We start from the raw sequence: 15,618 nt of genomic DNA, 5'->3' as shown, positions 1-15,618 counted from the left end.
ATGCCCATGCCCATGCCCATGCCCATGGCACACTCGCTCCCACTCACACTCGCACTGGCGCTAGGCACTCGAGTAGACGCCAGGCAGTTCACGCCTAGCGCCTCCCTTGGTCCATTGCTCTTGCCCGTTGCTCCTCGCTGGCCGCTGCTTCCTGCCTCGACGACTCACCGCACGTCAGCCTGTCCGCCCATCCCTGCTGCCTGTTCCTGCGGCCTTCTCCAGGTTGTGGCTTGTCGCGCCTGACCATGACAAACGCTCCCGCGGGGCCTCGTCTGGCTGGCCGTCGCTCTTCTTCTCTCTTGCGCAACTGCCCCAGCCCGCACTGCACCAGCACCGTTGGAGCCATTGTACATGCGCTAGGTACTTACGAGAGTACATAGGTACATGGCATGGCATGGCCCTCTCTCCACCGCCGCCCCTCGTCTCGCCTCGCCTCGGCCAATACTACATGCACACGCTCCACTGCTGCCCACTGCTCCTCTCGTTGCTCGTTGCCCGCTGCCCGCTGCTGCTCCACCATGTACTTACCTCCATCCTACTACTTTCTGCTCCTGTGCCCTCCACTGCTGAAACCCCCCTCGCCCGCTTGTTTCATGCCCACTACTAGAATAACAACAATATAATGCTGCTGCTGAGGTTGCTCCGTCACGGCCCCCCGCCCACCACCATCACACGTCACAACGTCAAAACACGCACGCCGCCCTGCCACATGAAACTCAATGCCGACGGCGAACTCCTCGTGGCCGGCGTTGCCTTTGCGCACCCGCCCGCCAAGCCACCCCCGGCAAAGGCCTCGAACTCACGAGCAAGCTTGAGTCCTCGCCGTACCCACATGGCTCGGCCTAGCCTGCGACGTGGTTTCCCGCCTGCTTGTGCTCACTAAACTCGACTACCGCACACACACAAGCACAAGCATAGGCACAAGCACAAGCACAAGCACAGTCCGGCTGTTGCGCTGGGTCAGGCCCGTCGACCATGTACCCTATTTACACTGCCGGGTTCTGGTCATGCTGCGATGCGCGCTCATTGTCCAGTGCCACCGCCGCTGATGCTCCCGCCCTGCACCAGCACGCACAAGCACACGCCGAGGGGCTCGGGCGGCGTTTCTAGCAAGCTAAGCGAGCCCACCATGCCTGCAACCCCGACTCCGACATGTCCTCTTCGGCCAACGTCACCATTTCCTCCGTCCAAATGTGGAACACCAACATTGTCTGGACTGTTACATATCAAACCTGCCCACGGCCCTGCTCACCCTTCCAGATGCAAAGGTGAACGGTCCAGCTGATGGCCGGCACATTTAAGTGGACCATGGTGGATCTGCACGACAGCATGCCACCGGCGGGTCCGCTTATTGCTTCCCACGGGGGAGGGGACAGCCTGGCTTTTCTCGCCCTTTGTGTCCCAGGAACACTCTCTCACCCACGCATTCCATACAAATCACATCAAACCCCTTCCTTCACATAGGTCGCCCGTATTAATCTTGCACTCGTATCATTTCTCCATTTGCTATATTCCACCAGAATTCCATGTAGCCTGCTGTTTCAGCCACCTGCTAGCGCCCGCATGCGAGCACCTCTCTCTACTTACCAAGACGAGACCGCTCGCCGAAGCAGAAGCATGTCATTGTCGAAGCTCCTCCGTGCTGTGATCACCGCAATCTCGTGCATGGAGATGAGAGTGCAATCGCCGGCCCGTGAACGAGCTTGTGCACGCAGTCCTACCTGGCTGGCCGATAGACGTTGAAATTGCTTCTTTCTGAAAGACTCCGAATGGACGACTGCCCAACACGCCCACCTCCCGCTTTGGCACCAGGCCACACACGGCCAGGACGGGATCCACAACGGCCGTACCTCCACACCTGGGTCTGAACAGTGTGACCCCCGCCGGGCTCCTGCATGTAAGCGACAACGTTTCGAGCAAATCACACCACGACTTATCTCTCCTCAACGCTGCCCACTCCACTCCAGATTGCACGCTGGGCCACTGCAGCCTACGCAAAAGAGGCCACAAACCCATGGCAATCTGGCCACACAGCTGCTACAGCTTTTTTTTTTTCATCGACCTGCTGTATTGGTTGCAAGCCAGAAAGCGCCCCCTGTAGATTACCTGACCGCTCATCGCCTAGACGCCCCCACAAGGCTGCTGCCATGCACTGCGCCCTACCCTACAGTGACGCCAAAGCACATGTTCGCAGTGTTTTGTGAAGAAGATGGCTGTGTCCAATTTGATTTTGACAAGCCCTTGCCACGCCGCTACATCAACGTGCCTAGGTACACATACAATTCCCGTATATTAAGGGTCCAACCATAAGCCACTTGATCACCAGCGATATAAAAGGACTTGAGCCACACCTCGGTACATGGCCGCAGGGCAGCAGGGTAGCCAGTGCAATGCAATCCTCCGGCATAACCTCACTGGCGAGATGGTGTCGCGTTCTGCTCGCCCTCGTGTGTTAACTTTTTTCCATGCACCCCAGATTCTCCCACCAGTGAAACCCGGGAATACGATGGTGCCCCAAGATCTTGGGATGAGGGGCAAGCGTCAGTGTCAGCATCGGATTTCGGATCAGTGGATGGTGCCCGTGCTACAGAACCACGCTGGCACTGGCGAAGCCCTATGTGCCCTGTCTGCCAACCCTTTTTGCATCATCATTCAATTGATTTGACTTTGATTTGGCTAGTAAGGTAATATTAACCGTCGCCATCGAAGCTGATGCAGCAACTGGCACGATTGGTGGGGTGGGCGCCGCGTACCGCAGCGGCTGTGCCATTGCAAAATAGCCGTAGTCCAATTGCTACGGCTCCACACCCTCACGGCTGGGAAACCAAGATCCTCCCCCAGTCCCGCCGTCGAGGGTTAGGCGGGAGCCCAACCAGCGAATCGTGACTTGTTGCTACCGCCGCGTCGCATGAGCGGCTCGCGCGATCATGCATCATCGACTATTAATGCGGGGGCGAGTATTGACCTGGGGTAAGAGCTGTCGACAGCTGCTGCTGCAGCTGGCGGTGATGCTAATCATGATGGTGGGTGGGTGTGCATGCTGACTGACGGACACAGACAGGTGATTGACGCCAGCTTGACAACGGACAGACATGGACAACCAGATTGTTTGATGAACGGGAGTGGGTGGGGCAAGAGGCACTGACACTCACACTCTGGTCTGGCAGTTGCGACTCGACACAGCCTGCGTGCCTGCCCTGCTGATGAGGTGCATGGCCTAATATGGATGATGATGCAGGTGCTCTGAGCGTCCCTGGACTAAAACACACCGTCTTCTCCTCTCCTCCCTCTCTCTTTTGTCAAACCCGTCGGACGCCCTTTGTGGCTCTTCGCCAGTCACACCTCACGAGACCCCGATTGTCCTTTGTTTTTCCCGTTACAAGGCAAGTTAACCACTGCGGTTCCGGCCGACTGACCCCCCCTGTCGCCCAAAAAGTCTAAATGTAAATTTCGGGATGTTGCAAGCCCGCCCGCATGGTGCACACAAGCATCCGTCTGTCCATCTTGGCGACCCTGTGCCTCCAACGCGCCCCAACGCTTGTCACCACTCCTCAACTCGTTTCATACAAATGAGGCGTAACGCGAATGACAACAATCGGTGCGTCTGCGGCAATACACGCCATGGTTCGCGGCGCTACTTTGACTGCTGCTGTTTGCACAGCTGGCTCTGGCTGGGAGCTAGCATCGTGCCGACATAGCGTGATATCTTTGGCTGTCCATCCCTGCTGCATAATCTGAGCGTGGCGAGCTCATCCAGTACCAAGGGTACCGACTAAACTTACCCCTGACATACAATGAATTACGCAACGCTACAATATGGCAAGTGTATTCTGAGGTTCACCACTACCGGTGTCGCTTCCTTTTCTCCATTCACACAAGTCACGCCCCCTAGCACAATTTCGCGGCTTACGTCCAACCCAGACTAGCCGACTTTTCTCGCCAGCCACTCTCATGGCATAGCGACAGGATGAAACATCCACCTATCAAATATGTTCGTCCGTATATATTCTGCCAAGAGGGTGCAAGGAGTTTCACGATCACCATAGACTAGATCGGATCGCCCTGCCCTGCCCTGCCCACATCGGAACACCCTTGTTTCTGAAGCCGATCTAGAATTCCGCAAACAGGACTTTACCGACTCTAGAAGCATACCCATCTACGAATAGCAGCTCCCCAGCTCTCGGATTAGCCGAGACAATCTTCTCGAAGCCTGGGACTTGGTTGACCGAGAGAAGGTCTGCGTGACTCACGATGCTACGGCACATGACAGTTTTTTCTTCCTCCTTATCCTTTTTTTCTCATAATCATTTTCATGGTCTTCATTTCCTTCTCGGGTGCTGACTGACAAAAAGAAGACTTACAAGGCTCGCATTCGTATTTGCGAATGAATGTCACACAACACACACACACACACGCATCTCAATACGAAGGACACTAGCAAGCAGTAGAAATCCCCATATCCGGGGTATTAGCATGTCGGCCCCACCTAGCCGGAAACTTGACGCTACTAAGAACAGCATCTCCACATCTTGTATACATACAATTGAGAATGCTTGCTCTGAGAGCAACTGTTATCAGCTGCAGGCTAAGTCTACGCGCGACCTACCCTACTTTTGCCTCTCGGCGTCATCCTTCATGCCGGCCTGGACCCACGCCCGACTCTTAGCAGCCTGCTCCTCCATCTTGGCCTTGTCCTTGAGCAACTCCCTCATGGTGTGAGGATCGGGGACGTGGCGGCCTTTCTCCACCCCCTCACGTGCTTCCATTCGGTCCAGCCAGGCCTGAACTGCAGGGAACTTGTCCAGGTCGACGCCTGCCCAGCCGGCAGCCGCTCCCCATCCATAGTGAGCAATATCTAAAGTTTGGTTAGATGACAGGAGATGAGGAATTCGGTGAGAGAGTGTGTGTGCCTTGGGAATGAGTAACGGATGTAGTAGGGGGTAGACGGGGAATGGAATTGCCGGCTTATTGCATTTCGGTGGGTTGCGGGAGAGCCACATCCGCCGCATACATGAGGTTTTGCAACAAACCTGTTTCATTTTCTTTTCTCAACCACCATCGAATGATTGATGATTAGGAGATGGGAGCAACGAAACAGCTATGTGTTGGCAGAGGGGAAAGAGAGGAGATGATGCAGGGTGCGACCATGTTTGAATACATGGACTGGGTAAGCAACAGGAACTGTCACGCTACTCACCGGCAATGGTGCACTTTGTGCCGCACAGGTATGGCCTGTTGTCCGAAGCGAGATGCTTGTCGAGAACAGAGTAGAGGCGGCGTGTCTCAGTTTGGTACCTATTCACACCATACTAAATCCATGGAGAAACACACAAACGTGTCAGCACTCTTTTCCTATTTTTATGCGTGTGCATGACGCAAAAGCCGCCTACTTTGCTTACCTCGATATGCTCGGGGGCATAACGTGTGAAATGATCTGTTCAAAGGGCTTTTGTTAGCCCTTGTCCATTCTCGCTGCGCCTTTTTTGCTCTACTGCCCCTCTTGATAGCCCCTCCAAACTGTTTAGCAGATAATGTAGATCACAAGGCGGCTCGAGGATCTTTGCCTCTGTTTGGCAGTTTCCCCGCCCCGCTTCGCCCCCCCACATCCCAAGGCAAGATTGATTGAGTGACGGCGGGAGCCAGCCAGCCAGCCAGCCAGCCCACACCCTCAATCAATCAATCAATCAATCAAACCTGACCCGCCCGATGCACAACCGCCCGCATGCATCATATTGCTCAGGGGTCGTGAACAGAAAACGATGACCCCCCTTTGCCACGCCTTACTACTTACTACCTTGCCTTTAGCTCTGGTCAATAGGACCCCTCTTTTTCTTTCCCACTCTCTTGCAAATATCTTGATAATCACATGAAAGCAAGCAGCCAACCAAGAAAAACCATTCTCTCTCTCTCTCTCTCACTCAAAAGAATGAAACACACATAAAGGAGAAAGATTGTTGGGGAGGGGGGGAGAAGGAGAGGGGGGAACACTTAACTGGCCTGGCCTTGCATAGGACCTACACCGGCGTTTTGGAAAAACAACCAGTTGTTCATTTCGAACCACTCGCGGGTTCCCTTTGGGAAACTAATCTTGTGCTCCGTGTCGTACCGCTCGACGAGGTATTGCATGATGCTGCCTGATTCGAAGAGGTGGATGGGTTTGCCGTCGGTGAAGGTGTCGGTTAGAGCGGGGATGCGGCCGTTGGGGTTGATGGCGAGGAACTGTCATGAGTTGGTTTTTTCTTTTCTTTGTTACGATATAGTCCTCCGTAAAAGGAGATGAATGGGTGAGAGGGGGGGGGTTGGCTTACCCAGTCTTCCTTTTGGGTGTTCTTGGATATTTCGATCTTGTGGACCTTGTAGGGGAGGCTGCGGGCAAGGGTTAGTTTATCGTGATCTTTTTTTTGTTTGCTTGAGTTTTGTATGCTCTCTCTCCATACATATGTTTCAAGATTATGGACTGATGGAAACATGTGTGTGATGAATGCCATCTTCTAACATCTAGATGTCGGACTGAATGTAAGGAAAAAGTGGAAGATTGAAGAAACACTCTGGAAAAACGATATACCAGCATCGTATAAGAAACCTGAGCAAGTAGCGATTACATCTCGCGACTCATCGTGAGGCTCTCAATATCTTGTTCTTGTTCTCGAGATGAAGTGACACGATGCCAAGTGTGCTATTTGTGAATGTATACGATCACAAAGAGAGAGATGGAGAGACATGCCTCATGTGACAATACAGGAGAGAACAAACAGGGCTGATTTAGATGATGCAAAACAACAAGAAAATGAAGATTATCAAAAGACTTTTGTAAAATGTAAACCACACTCACCCCAGCTCCTCCAAGGTAATGGAGATCTTGATGCCATTAGGCGTCTGCGTCGTATAAAGCGTGATATCAGATTGCTGCGACATATTTGCGGTTGCGAAAAGGAGAGAGAAATGTATAAGCCCCCAGTACTTTGAAAACAAAAGATAACAAATGTTCCAAAAAGCCTTGTATCTCTTTCTCTTAAATACGACAGTTACAATGAAAAACGTAGAGGAGCAAAGCGCGCTGGTTTAATGCTGGCAAAGTGGGGTTCCAATGAGGGGCACACACACAAAGTATGACGATTTTTTTTTTGCCGGGGGGAAACACGGCCGACACTAGGGACTTTTTGAAGGTAATCTGGTACTTGGGGGCTAGAAGCTAGTAATAAGGCCGCCTGCGTGAGTTTGCTAGCTTGTTAAAGTACTACTAATGCGCGCACATTTGATGAGGGCGGTGTACTAGGTACCTTGCTGCATTGGTTTAGATCGTACGGGGTAGATTAATTGCGTGATATATTTGATCACGGGCGTGCTGGGCAGGAAAGGAGTACCGGATTTTTTTCATATCTCGATATCGGGTCACTACGTACGTAGGGCTGGATCCTGGCGGTTCACTTTTTGAGGAACCGATAGTAGTAGGGACGGAACACTAAGCATTCACACGTGAAAAGTATCTGAAAGGGAATAACTCTGAAACAAAAAGTTGTAAAGATGTAATGGTAGAGAGTGACTAGTATTTCTCCATCCTTGAGCTTTACATTGATATTCTAATGGATCCCCCTCATTGTCTTGCCTATGGGCATTGTCGGGGAAGCTCTAGTACTAATCACCTGTTTGTCTGAGAACATACAACGAGCTTGGTTGGAAAAACAAAATACCTCCATAACACTTGACTTCAAAGCATTGACTAACTGAAACGCCAAGTACTGGATTTGTAATCCGAGTAGGTTTCGCAGTTGGTTGATGATGTATTAATCAACTCCGGTACAGCATTCGGTTACTAGAAGACCCGGTCCGCTTTCGGTGTAAGCTTGAAGATTTATATAGATGCGCAACACACACTTTGGTTAAAGGGACTATCCAATTTCGGTTAACTTAGTTCCTGTCTCAGACTCTAAAATTCCCCTAAAAATGCCAACTGCTATCGCAATCGCTGGTATCAGCAGCACACTTGCTCTTCTCATCGCAAGATCACTTCTTCAACGACCTGATGTCCACATTCGCGGCTCTTCACGTAACATGAACAAGATTCCAGACGATCTGAAATCCGACTCGTGCGTTTCATTGGTGCAGAGCGACCTATACGACACGGATACGTTGCGCACCTTGGTGTGCAGTTGCGATATGGTAATGTGCTGCTACCTCTCGAGCAACGAAGTCATGCTCGAGACAAAGAAAGTTCTAATCGACATTTGTGAATAAAAGGGCATACCATGCTACATCGCCAGTGAATACACTATAGGATACCGCAGGCTCGATCCGACCGACCTGGGCCTCAAAAGTTTTACAAACGATATCGTAGCATACTTGAAAACAAAACCCGCGGTTAAGGGCGTGCACATCATGATTGGTTATTTCATCGAGGCCTTCCTTGACTATTTCGACGTCTGGCACCCGGAAGCGAACGAGCTTCGGTATTGGGGAACTGGTAATGAGAAATGGGACTTTACCTCATATCAGACAGGGGTGAAATACGTTGCTGCTATGGCTCTCGATCCGGATGCATCCGGCTTCTTCAAATGTAGCATTCCCTCACTGACACTTTGACTGCATAATACTTACAATTGCAATTGGTCCGAGGAGAACGTAAAAGCATAATAGAAATCGCCGATGACATTGGATCAATGACAGGTTCCAGTCTTTGGCCGACCTTGACAAGCAATTGGATGGCACTGGGAACCTAGATAAAGTTACTGTGTGAGTTGCAGCACCAAAGTCTATCTGATGTTGCTTGTAAGCCCAAGCTAACGAAGCAATTATCATATAGTGCTGTGTCATACTTCATGTTGACTGGAAAGGTTTCCCTTGGTGATGATATAGGCAACGAGAAGTACCCTTCTGTCAAGCCAGAATCATTTTCGGACGTACTGCGACGACTCTTGAAGTAAACATGGATATGGGGATGATAGAAGCTAAAGTAATGAGACGCCCAACAATCGGTGCTAACAAGAGCGTTGTGTCTTTCTTTCATGGCCTGGCAATCTAAAAGTCAAGAAGATGAAGACAAGGAATTCAATCATTCTGTCAAAAAATATGTACCACTTGGTTTCGAATTGTGATACATACGTGGATGGTGAATCTAAGAGAATTAGAAATTTAGAGACATTAGAAGACTAGAGTAAACATAGTAGCTCTTACCTAAACATCACTGCGTTAGTAAAACGTATTTCATAGTAGCGTTATTGAGAAAATGCTCTACAAGTTTTCTTCAAGTTTTTTTTAACACCCCCCCCCCCCCCCCCCCCCCTATATACACAGATCAATGAATTCAAGCGCACAAGTCCAGCGCAGCTATGATTCTCACCTCAGCATATCATGAGCAGATTAGCGGACCAGATCACATTTCGTCAAGTTAAACCCGAACCGACCAAGCACTTTACCCAAACCCCAGTTTATAGGCGGAGACTCCCTTTTTCTTCCAGCTGATGCGCCTAACTACCACACGCCAGACCAGCAACCTTCGATACTAACACACACCCATCACCTACCCAGGCAACGCGAGATTTTAATAGGTGGAAAACACGGCTGGAAATTGAAAGAAAAAGAAAAGGGCACGACAAAGAATAGCATTTCAAGAGAAAAAAAAAGGGGGGGGGGAGAGGGGAAAGAAGAATAGACCAAAGACATGCTATGTTCTCGACTGGAGATTGAGAAAAAAGCGAGTGAAAGCAAGACAAGCCTGGGTCGTCAAAAAGAATCTTCCTCACACCAAACAACAGGAGAATCCCACTCACCATCATGTACTCCCCGGCTACCCTTCTCTGCCCTACTAATTCACACACTCGAAAAAAAAAAATCTCAACAAAGCACCACTAAACCTTCGTTGATTGGAAAAAGAAGAAAAAAAAAGAACATACATATTACATTCATCTACTAATACCCACCACCCTTCTCTGTGTAAAAGAAAACACGCTCCACATTCGGCAAAATCAAGACAAACCAACATTACTCCTTCCCTACCTCATCCAACTTGGCCATCATAGCCTGTACCTCCTTGACAAGCGCTTTCCTCTTAACCCTGGCATCGGGATCACCCTCGGTATCCACGCCATCGAGCTTGAAGATGATTTGCGTGAGGATGGTTTCGCTGAGCTTCTTGTACTCAAATGTCTTTTTGGCCTTGTCTTCGGGCGGGTTGGACATGAACTGTATGCAGAGGGGGACGAGCTCGGTGTGGAATTTGCTGGCGACGGCGTCGAGTTTGCCCATGGGGGTCTGGGGTTGGGCGGGCCTGGACGTGTTTTGTGGGGGTGCAGAGGTAGGGCGGGGTGCGGCGTTGATGTGGGAAGGGATGGGAAGGTATTCCGCACCAGCTCCAGCGGTCGTGTAGCCAGGTGTCGAAGTTCCGGATGCGTTGCCCGACGAGACTCCCTTCTTCTTGCTCTTTCTGCCGCCGCGCTTGCGAGACTTCTTTTTGCCCGATGTATTTACGCCAGAGTCGTCATCGTCGTCATCATCCTCTTCACCCTCGCTCCAGGCACGCGGCGGCGCCTCTTCTGAAGCAGCCACATGGCCGCCGATAGGTGCCTCGCCTACTGTGACTAGAATCTCACTCCCACTACCATCACCACGCAGCCCTTCTTCCCGTCCCATCCGCTCATCGTGCTTCAAATTCCTGCCCTTGTAAAACATACGTATCTTCCGGTAGTCATCGACGCCCAACTTCTTGGCCGCGGCCTGTCGTACCGTACCGATCTTGAGGTCTCCATCACGTATGCTGTGCGCCGGGAAATGTGTAGGATAGTGGGTTCGTCCGTGCTTGAAGATGAGCACATCTGTTTCTCGCTCCGGGTTCTTGTCATCCCAGTCTACAATTTCAGGTGTTGATGCCTGTCCATTCCGACGCAAATCTTCGTTTGTGATATACGAGAAATCCGAGTCGTTTACGACGCCAGAGTTGGGCGAGTTACTGGGGCGGCCAAATGGCGAAAAGCGCCCTCCCCAGCTGCCGCCAGCGCGTGAGAACCAAGACATGCCCACAATAATGGAGGCCAGTGCAATAGCAACTGTGACAAGGTAGGTTGGATCGTCAAAACGAGGATTCGTAATGATCTCGGTGATATCGCTCAGACCACGATTCTGCAGGAAGCGGATAGCCTTTGATAGCGCGTCTGTAGACTGATGCTCGGTATCGTGTGAAGAAGCTGCGTTGTCGCCTAGTAAAGAGCTGCTGTTGAAGAAATTGAACGACTTCTTCAATTCGTCGACTAGGATGTTCAGCGACGCCACGGTGGTCGAGTGAGGCGCCCTGCTAATTTAGCAAGGCGTGATGTGTCCGCGCGTACTCAGATGACGTAGTAAGTAGTTGGGAAAGTCCTTGTGTGTGCAGTGGGGACTTCTATCAGCGGTCGGAACCGCTCGTCTGCGTCGATCGGCCAAACGTATTAGCGAAGTGACGTCGCACTAGGAAAAGGTCCGACTAGGCTGCACACGAGACCTGGCATATGGCTTAGTCACCGCTAGCAGCCCATTCTACACACGATGTGGCACGACGTCAACAAAAGAAAGCAGGCTCACGGCAATTGGACACGTTTGACATGAACAGGCAATTTTCAAATCAGTATATGTTACATAAGCTAAGCTTGAACATCGAGACCGGTTTCGCTGTATGCAATGTCCATCGGACACATGAGATGCTATAAACCGAAGAACAGATCTTGACTGCTCATATCCTACGCAAAAGCACCGATTATTACGCCCAACTCCAGTGACATGTAAAAAAAAAGACGCCGATTTCGTGAAATTAGAAGAGTGTCATAAGTCGTGTTGGTGGATTACATCCATCCCCCATGCAGAACGCCAAGAAGCAACAAAGTTGAAAGGGCAAACAAGTGGTGTCCGAGAGAGTCCATGGTTAGACCTTGCTCCGCTTGGGCGTGGCTAGAAATTCCAGCCTCGATTTGCTGATAGTAGTAGATCGGCTTCCTGGGGTCTGACGTGGCAGCTTGTTGGTGCGGGCAGGAGTCTTTGGAGTAGGTGCAGTTGTATGCTTGACTTTCTTGGACGAGCGCGTATCCTCTTCGGCAGGGCCGTCATTTTCCTTGTCGGAGTTCTCCTGCAAAGTTTCTAGCTTGCGCTTGCTGCCTTCGGCACGGGACGAAGTGTCGCTGTTGCGGACCATGCGGATCGTGCCAGTTGATGCAGGGCCTAGAAGAATATCAGCAAAAGAGACCCAACCAACTCAGACCAATCATACGTACCAAAGTTGACAGCCTTCCCAGACTCAAATGAAAAAGAGCGTGGGTGGTTGGGAGCCTCGCCGCCGAATACGAGACGTCGTGATGGTGAACCTTTCAAGGTTTCGGCTTCTTGAGACAGCTCCAGATTATTGACGACAGAGCTCAGGTTGGGATAAATCACGGCGCCGGTGGGAACCTCACTGCCTGCGCCAAACTTCATTGGCGATGGTGACTTGCCCAATTCTTCGTGCGAAGCTCGCTCCAGAGTGCTACTAGAGAAATTGACATGCTTCTTCACAGGAGCCGTGGCTGGAACTGTGGTTAGGGTATTATCCAAGTTGGAAGACACAGGGGGAGACAAATGTGTGCCTGCTGCGACCTTGTTGGGGTCGTTCGAGTACTTGCGGTTGGGAGTACGAAGGATGGAGCGAACAAGCTGAAGGTTGTGACTTGCCTATACAATATCAGTAAGATTCTGATGATATTCAGTATGGCTACATACCTTGCGCAGACCTTCTCTTGCACCATCCCTCATAGCCCGTATTTGGCTAAGATTACTGGATGGAGACGATGCTTGATCTGTGGATGCTGACTTTGCCATTTTGACTGTAGCAGATGATTTGCCAAAGGTCGATATCATCGAGGTAGTCTTCAGGGTCTTGACGCTTTGTGAACGGGCGGCCGACGACCTTGTGGGCGTCATCAGACGAGAGGCCAGACGGGGAAGCGCAGTCTGAGACGTGATCTTGCGCGCTGGAGTTGTAATCACAGGTGTGGAATCGTCAGAACTCTTCTCATGAGACTCAGGACGGGTAGTCGCAGCATCGTCAAACTCGGTGCGTTTGACACGCTTTGATGTTGGGTTACGACTGCTTTCGCCATCTCGTGAGGTAGGACGGCCGTCACGGTTCGGGGGCGCCATGCGGCGCGCAGGCTCAGAACGTGGCACGCTGGGGCCGGCAAGATCCGTCTTAGACAGTGTGCGCTTCAATGGTGTTGGCGGAACATTGCTTCCGGAGGCTGTTGTGGTCGGCTTGGACTGCGTGCGCTTCAGAGTACTATTGGGGTTCGTGCTCGACTCTGCAATATCAATCTTGGACTGTGTGCGCTTGAGTCTGTTTGTCTCAGGCTTCGCAATGTCTGGCTTTAAAGGCGATTTCTTGAGCGGCTGGCCAATAACAGGCTTGAAGCGAGATGGGTCGGCACGGAATGCAGAAGGGTGGTTGGCGATAGAGTCCATATTCTTGAACTGCTTCATATGCACATCGCTGAAGCGGGCCAATTTGCCCTTGGCTTCTGCCTTTTTGCGTTGGGGTGATACATCAGCTTTGGAAGACCACTCGCTAGTACCTGTGGAGTGATTAGAATGAAAGGCATACACAAATTCTCATTATCACATACCAAACAAAGCACGGCTACCGGCACCAGGGGTACCTGTGATACCGGCACTCTTCAAGATGTTGCGCGAGCTTGGGCTCAATCCGGCTTCGTCTGGTTTGGGGCCCTCGAGCACAGGAGACTTGAACCGAAAGCGGAAATCTGGCGAAGACTCGATGTTTGAGGTCAAGCCTCTAGTAGTGGGTACAGGAGTTTTGGAAGGAGTAGCCTGACCTGCCGCCAGACCAGCTGCCCTTGGTGGTGCAGTGTGCGCGCCCAGCGACTGGAACCCTAGCCAACGCGCCTCATCCAAAACCTTGGCCGTGCTTGCATGATGATGCGCCGGGTGCATTTCCTGACCTGCAGGCTTGATAGTGGTACGGTCCTTGGGCGTGCGAATCTCCGTAGCTGCAATGGGCAGCTTGGTTGAGCTATTCTTATGGGGCGTAGGGGTAGCCATAGCTGGTACTTGCGCCGGCTGCGACGTAGGCTGGACGCCCTCAGAGGGCTTTGACTGCGACGGGGTCTTCGTGCCTGGTTCCGGGAGCTCAGGAAGATCTGGAAGTCCTATGTCTGCAGGGGACGCGTTGTGCCGGCTGTCGTTGGGCTTTGTTGAGCCATCAGGCGTGGCCTCGCGCTATGGAAGGAGAACAGGTCAGCAGATGTAAACAAACAGCCCAGGGGCAACAACCAGATAGAGCTACATACCTTCAAGAGACGAGCAGAGCGACGCGCCATGTTGCGCCGAGTGTTCAAGCAATTGCGAAGCTTGAATGAACAAGGGAGTTGAGGGTGGAGAACGAAGATGGTCTGTGGGTGGGGAGAGACGGGATACGGGATGTGGGAGTAAATCGGCTAGGGCGTCGATAAACAAAGTGCACGGACCGTGTTTTCCATGATAGGACACGACGTCATGATGTGGCTTTCTTGGTCCAGTTTAGTCGCATTCGAAAGGTGAGGGAGAAGGACGTGAGTATTTTGCGGTGCAAATTTTGGACGTAATGGCTTTTACTCACGGGTTGTTACATAGTTGCAGCTGCACATGTCAGACGCGTTCAGCCAGCATCATTAGAATCAGGCACAGCGAGAGTCTCGGAGTTGAGTGCTTTCTTATTACAGGAGATCTGGACAAACTATTCGTATATAGATGCTGTCTCACTACGCAGTGCGCTCTGCATCAAGTCCTTGTGCCTCGATTCATCACCAGTCCTTCTCGGTCTTCTTCCCAAGCAGTGCACCAGGTGGCTTAGCCAGTTCTGCTTCAACACTCCTTTCCGCCTGCTCGCGCAATCCCTCCTTGGTCGCGTCTTCGACATCCCTTTCTTTCTTTCCCTCTTCTTCGCTCTTCCATACAAAGTTGCCTGCTCCACCTCTTCCGCTCCTCGCAATAGGCAGCTCTTGGTCTTCGGGATGCCATGGCGTGCTAACCTGCGGGGTAGGAGATGTAGGAATAGCAGTGGAGTCGCCAGGTTGAGTAAAGGTACCGTCTTTCTGCAATTCAGTAGGCTGGTACCAGTTGCCCGCTCCGCCTCGGCCCATATGTGCATAACTTTGTGATGCATTAGAGGGCTGCGCTGCTGATGGAGAGCGAGAGGCTGGTGCGATGGACGAACCAGCGTGGTTTGCCTCAATGTCCTGGATGTAATGTCAACTTGAGTGTATCGCAGAGCTTGTGTGTGTACCCACTTTGGCAGCCTTCTCGCTCTCTTCCTTCGCTGCATAATAATTACCTGCACCTCCTCGCCCGTATACCATGATGTCTTTGGTGTAGAAGACTGAGTTTTGTTGTAAACAAAGACGGTATGTCGCTCTGCTGGATAAGGCAAGTATGTGTGTGTGTGTGTGTGTGTGTGTGTGTGTGTGTGTGATGGCTAGTCAACGGATAAGAAAGCAAAGAGACCAAAACTCACATGTCGCAATGCATGGCACGCGGCTCCGAGTGGGTCGCGTAAAACTATAATTATAAGCACCCGGCGTTCTGGACAGATAGGAACGTGGGGAAAGGATGACGGTTGGTATCGGGTATCAG

At 51.5% G+C, this 15,618-nt stretch overlaps 3 protein-coding genes across 3 annotated transcripts; 1 reads left to right on the top strand and 2 right to left on the bottom strand.

Annotated features, from left to right (window-relative positions):
* Window positions 1-4,443: 4,443 nt before the first annotated feature.
* PSV08DRAFT_312783 (glutathione S-transferase) lies at window positions 4,444-7,115 on the bottom strand. Its single transcript, XM_014227904.1, has 6 exons — window positions 6,833-7,115; window positions 6,309-6,366; window positions 5,994-6,219; window positions 5,400-5,434; window positions 5,198-5,309; window positions 4,444-4,855 (listed from the first exon to the last, which is right to left on the bottom strand). The coding sequence occupies exons 1-6, from the start codon at window positions 6,913-6,915 to the stop codon at window positions 4,608-4,610; spliced, it is 762 nt and encodes a 253-aa protein (XP_014083379.1). The 5' UTR covers window positions 6,916-7,115; the 3' UTR covers window positions 4,444-4,607.
* Window positions 7,116-7,944: 829 nt separating this feature from the next.
* Window positions 7,945-8,580, top strand: PSV08DRAFT_353353 (uncharacterized protein; the record flags this gene model as incomplete). Its single annotated transcript, XM_014227905.1, has 2 exons — window positions 7,945-8,142; window positions 8,239-8,580. 2 exons carry the CDS (start codon window positions 7,945-7,947, stop codon window positions 8,578-8,580), a joined length of 540 nt encoding a protein of 179 aa, XP_014083380.1.
* A 1,398-nt stretch (window positions 8,581-9,978) lies between these two features.
* Window positions 9,979-15,450, bottom strand: PSV08DRAFT_226482 (uncharacterized protein; the record flags this gene model as incomplete). Its single annotated transcript, XM_066092201.1, has 8 exons — window positions 15,276-15,450; window positions 14,856-15,224; window positions 13,614-14,226; window positions 12,715-13,562; window positions 12,234-12,666; window positions 11,971-12,180; window positions 11,415-11,436; window positions 9,979-11,281 (listed from the first exon to the last, which is right to left on the bottom strand). The coding sequence occupies exons 1-8, from the start codon at window positions 15,342-15,344 to the stop codon at window positions 9,979-9,981; spliced, it is 3,867 nt and encodes a 1,288-aa protein (XP_065948781.1). The 5' UTR covers window positions 15,345-15,450.
* Window positions 15,451-15,618: the final 168 nt, after the last annotated feature.

The sequence above is a fragment of the Bipolaris maydis genome (genome assembly GCF_028858645.1).
Source record: "Bipolaris maydis strain C4 unplaced genomic scaffold PSV08scaffold_10, whole genome shotgun sequence".
Lineage (NCBI taxonomy): Eukaryota > Fungi > Ascomycota > Dothideomycetes > Pleosporales > Pleosporaceae > Bipolaris > Bipolaris maydis.
The sequence above is the reverse complement of the archived record's forward strand: the minus strand, read 5'-3'. Positions and strand labels throughout refer to the sequence as shown.

Coding starts and splice junctions, on each gene's coding strand:
- PSV08DRAFT_312783 (XM_014227904.1), bottom strand. CDS start 6,915: ATGTCGCAGCAATCTGATATCACGCTTTATACGACGCAGACGCCTAAT. Junction 6,220..6,308: donor ACACCCAAAAGGAAGACTGG/GTAAGCCAACCC, acceptor AACTCATGACAG/TTCCTCGCCATCAACCCCAA. Junction 5,435..5,993: donor TCCTATGCAAGGCCAGGCCA/GTTAAGTGTTCC, acceptor CCCTTTGAACAG/ATCATTTCACACGTTATGCC.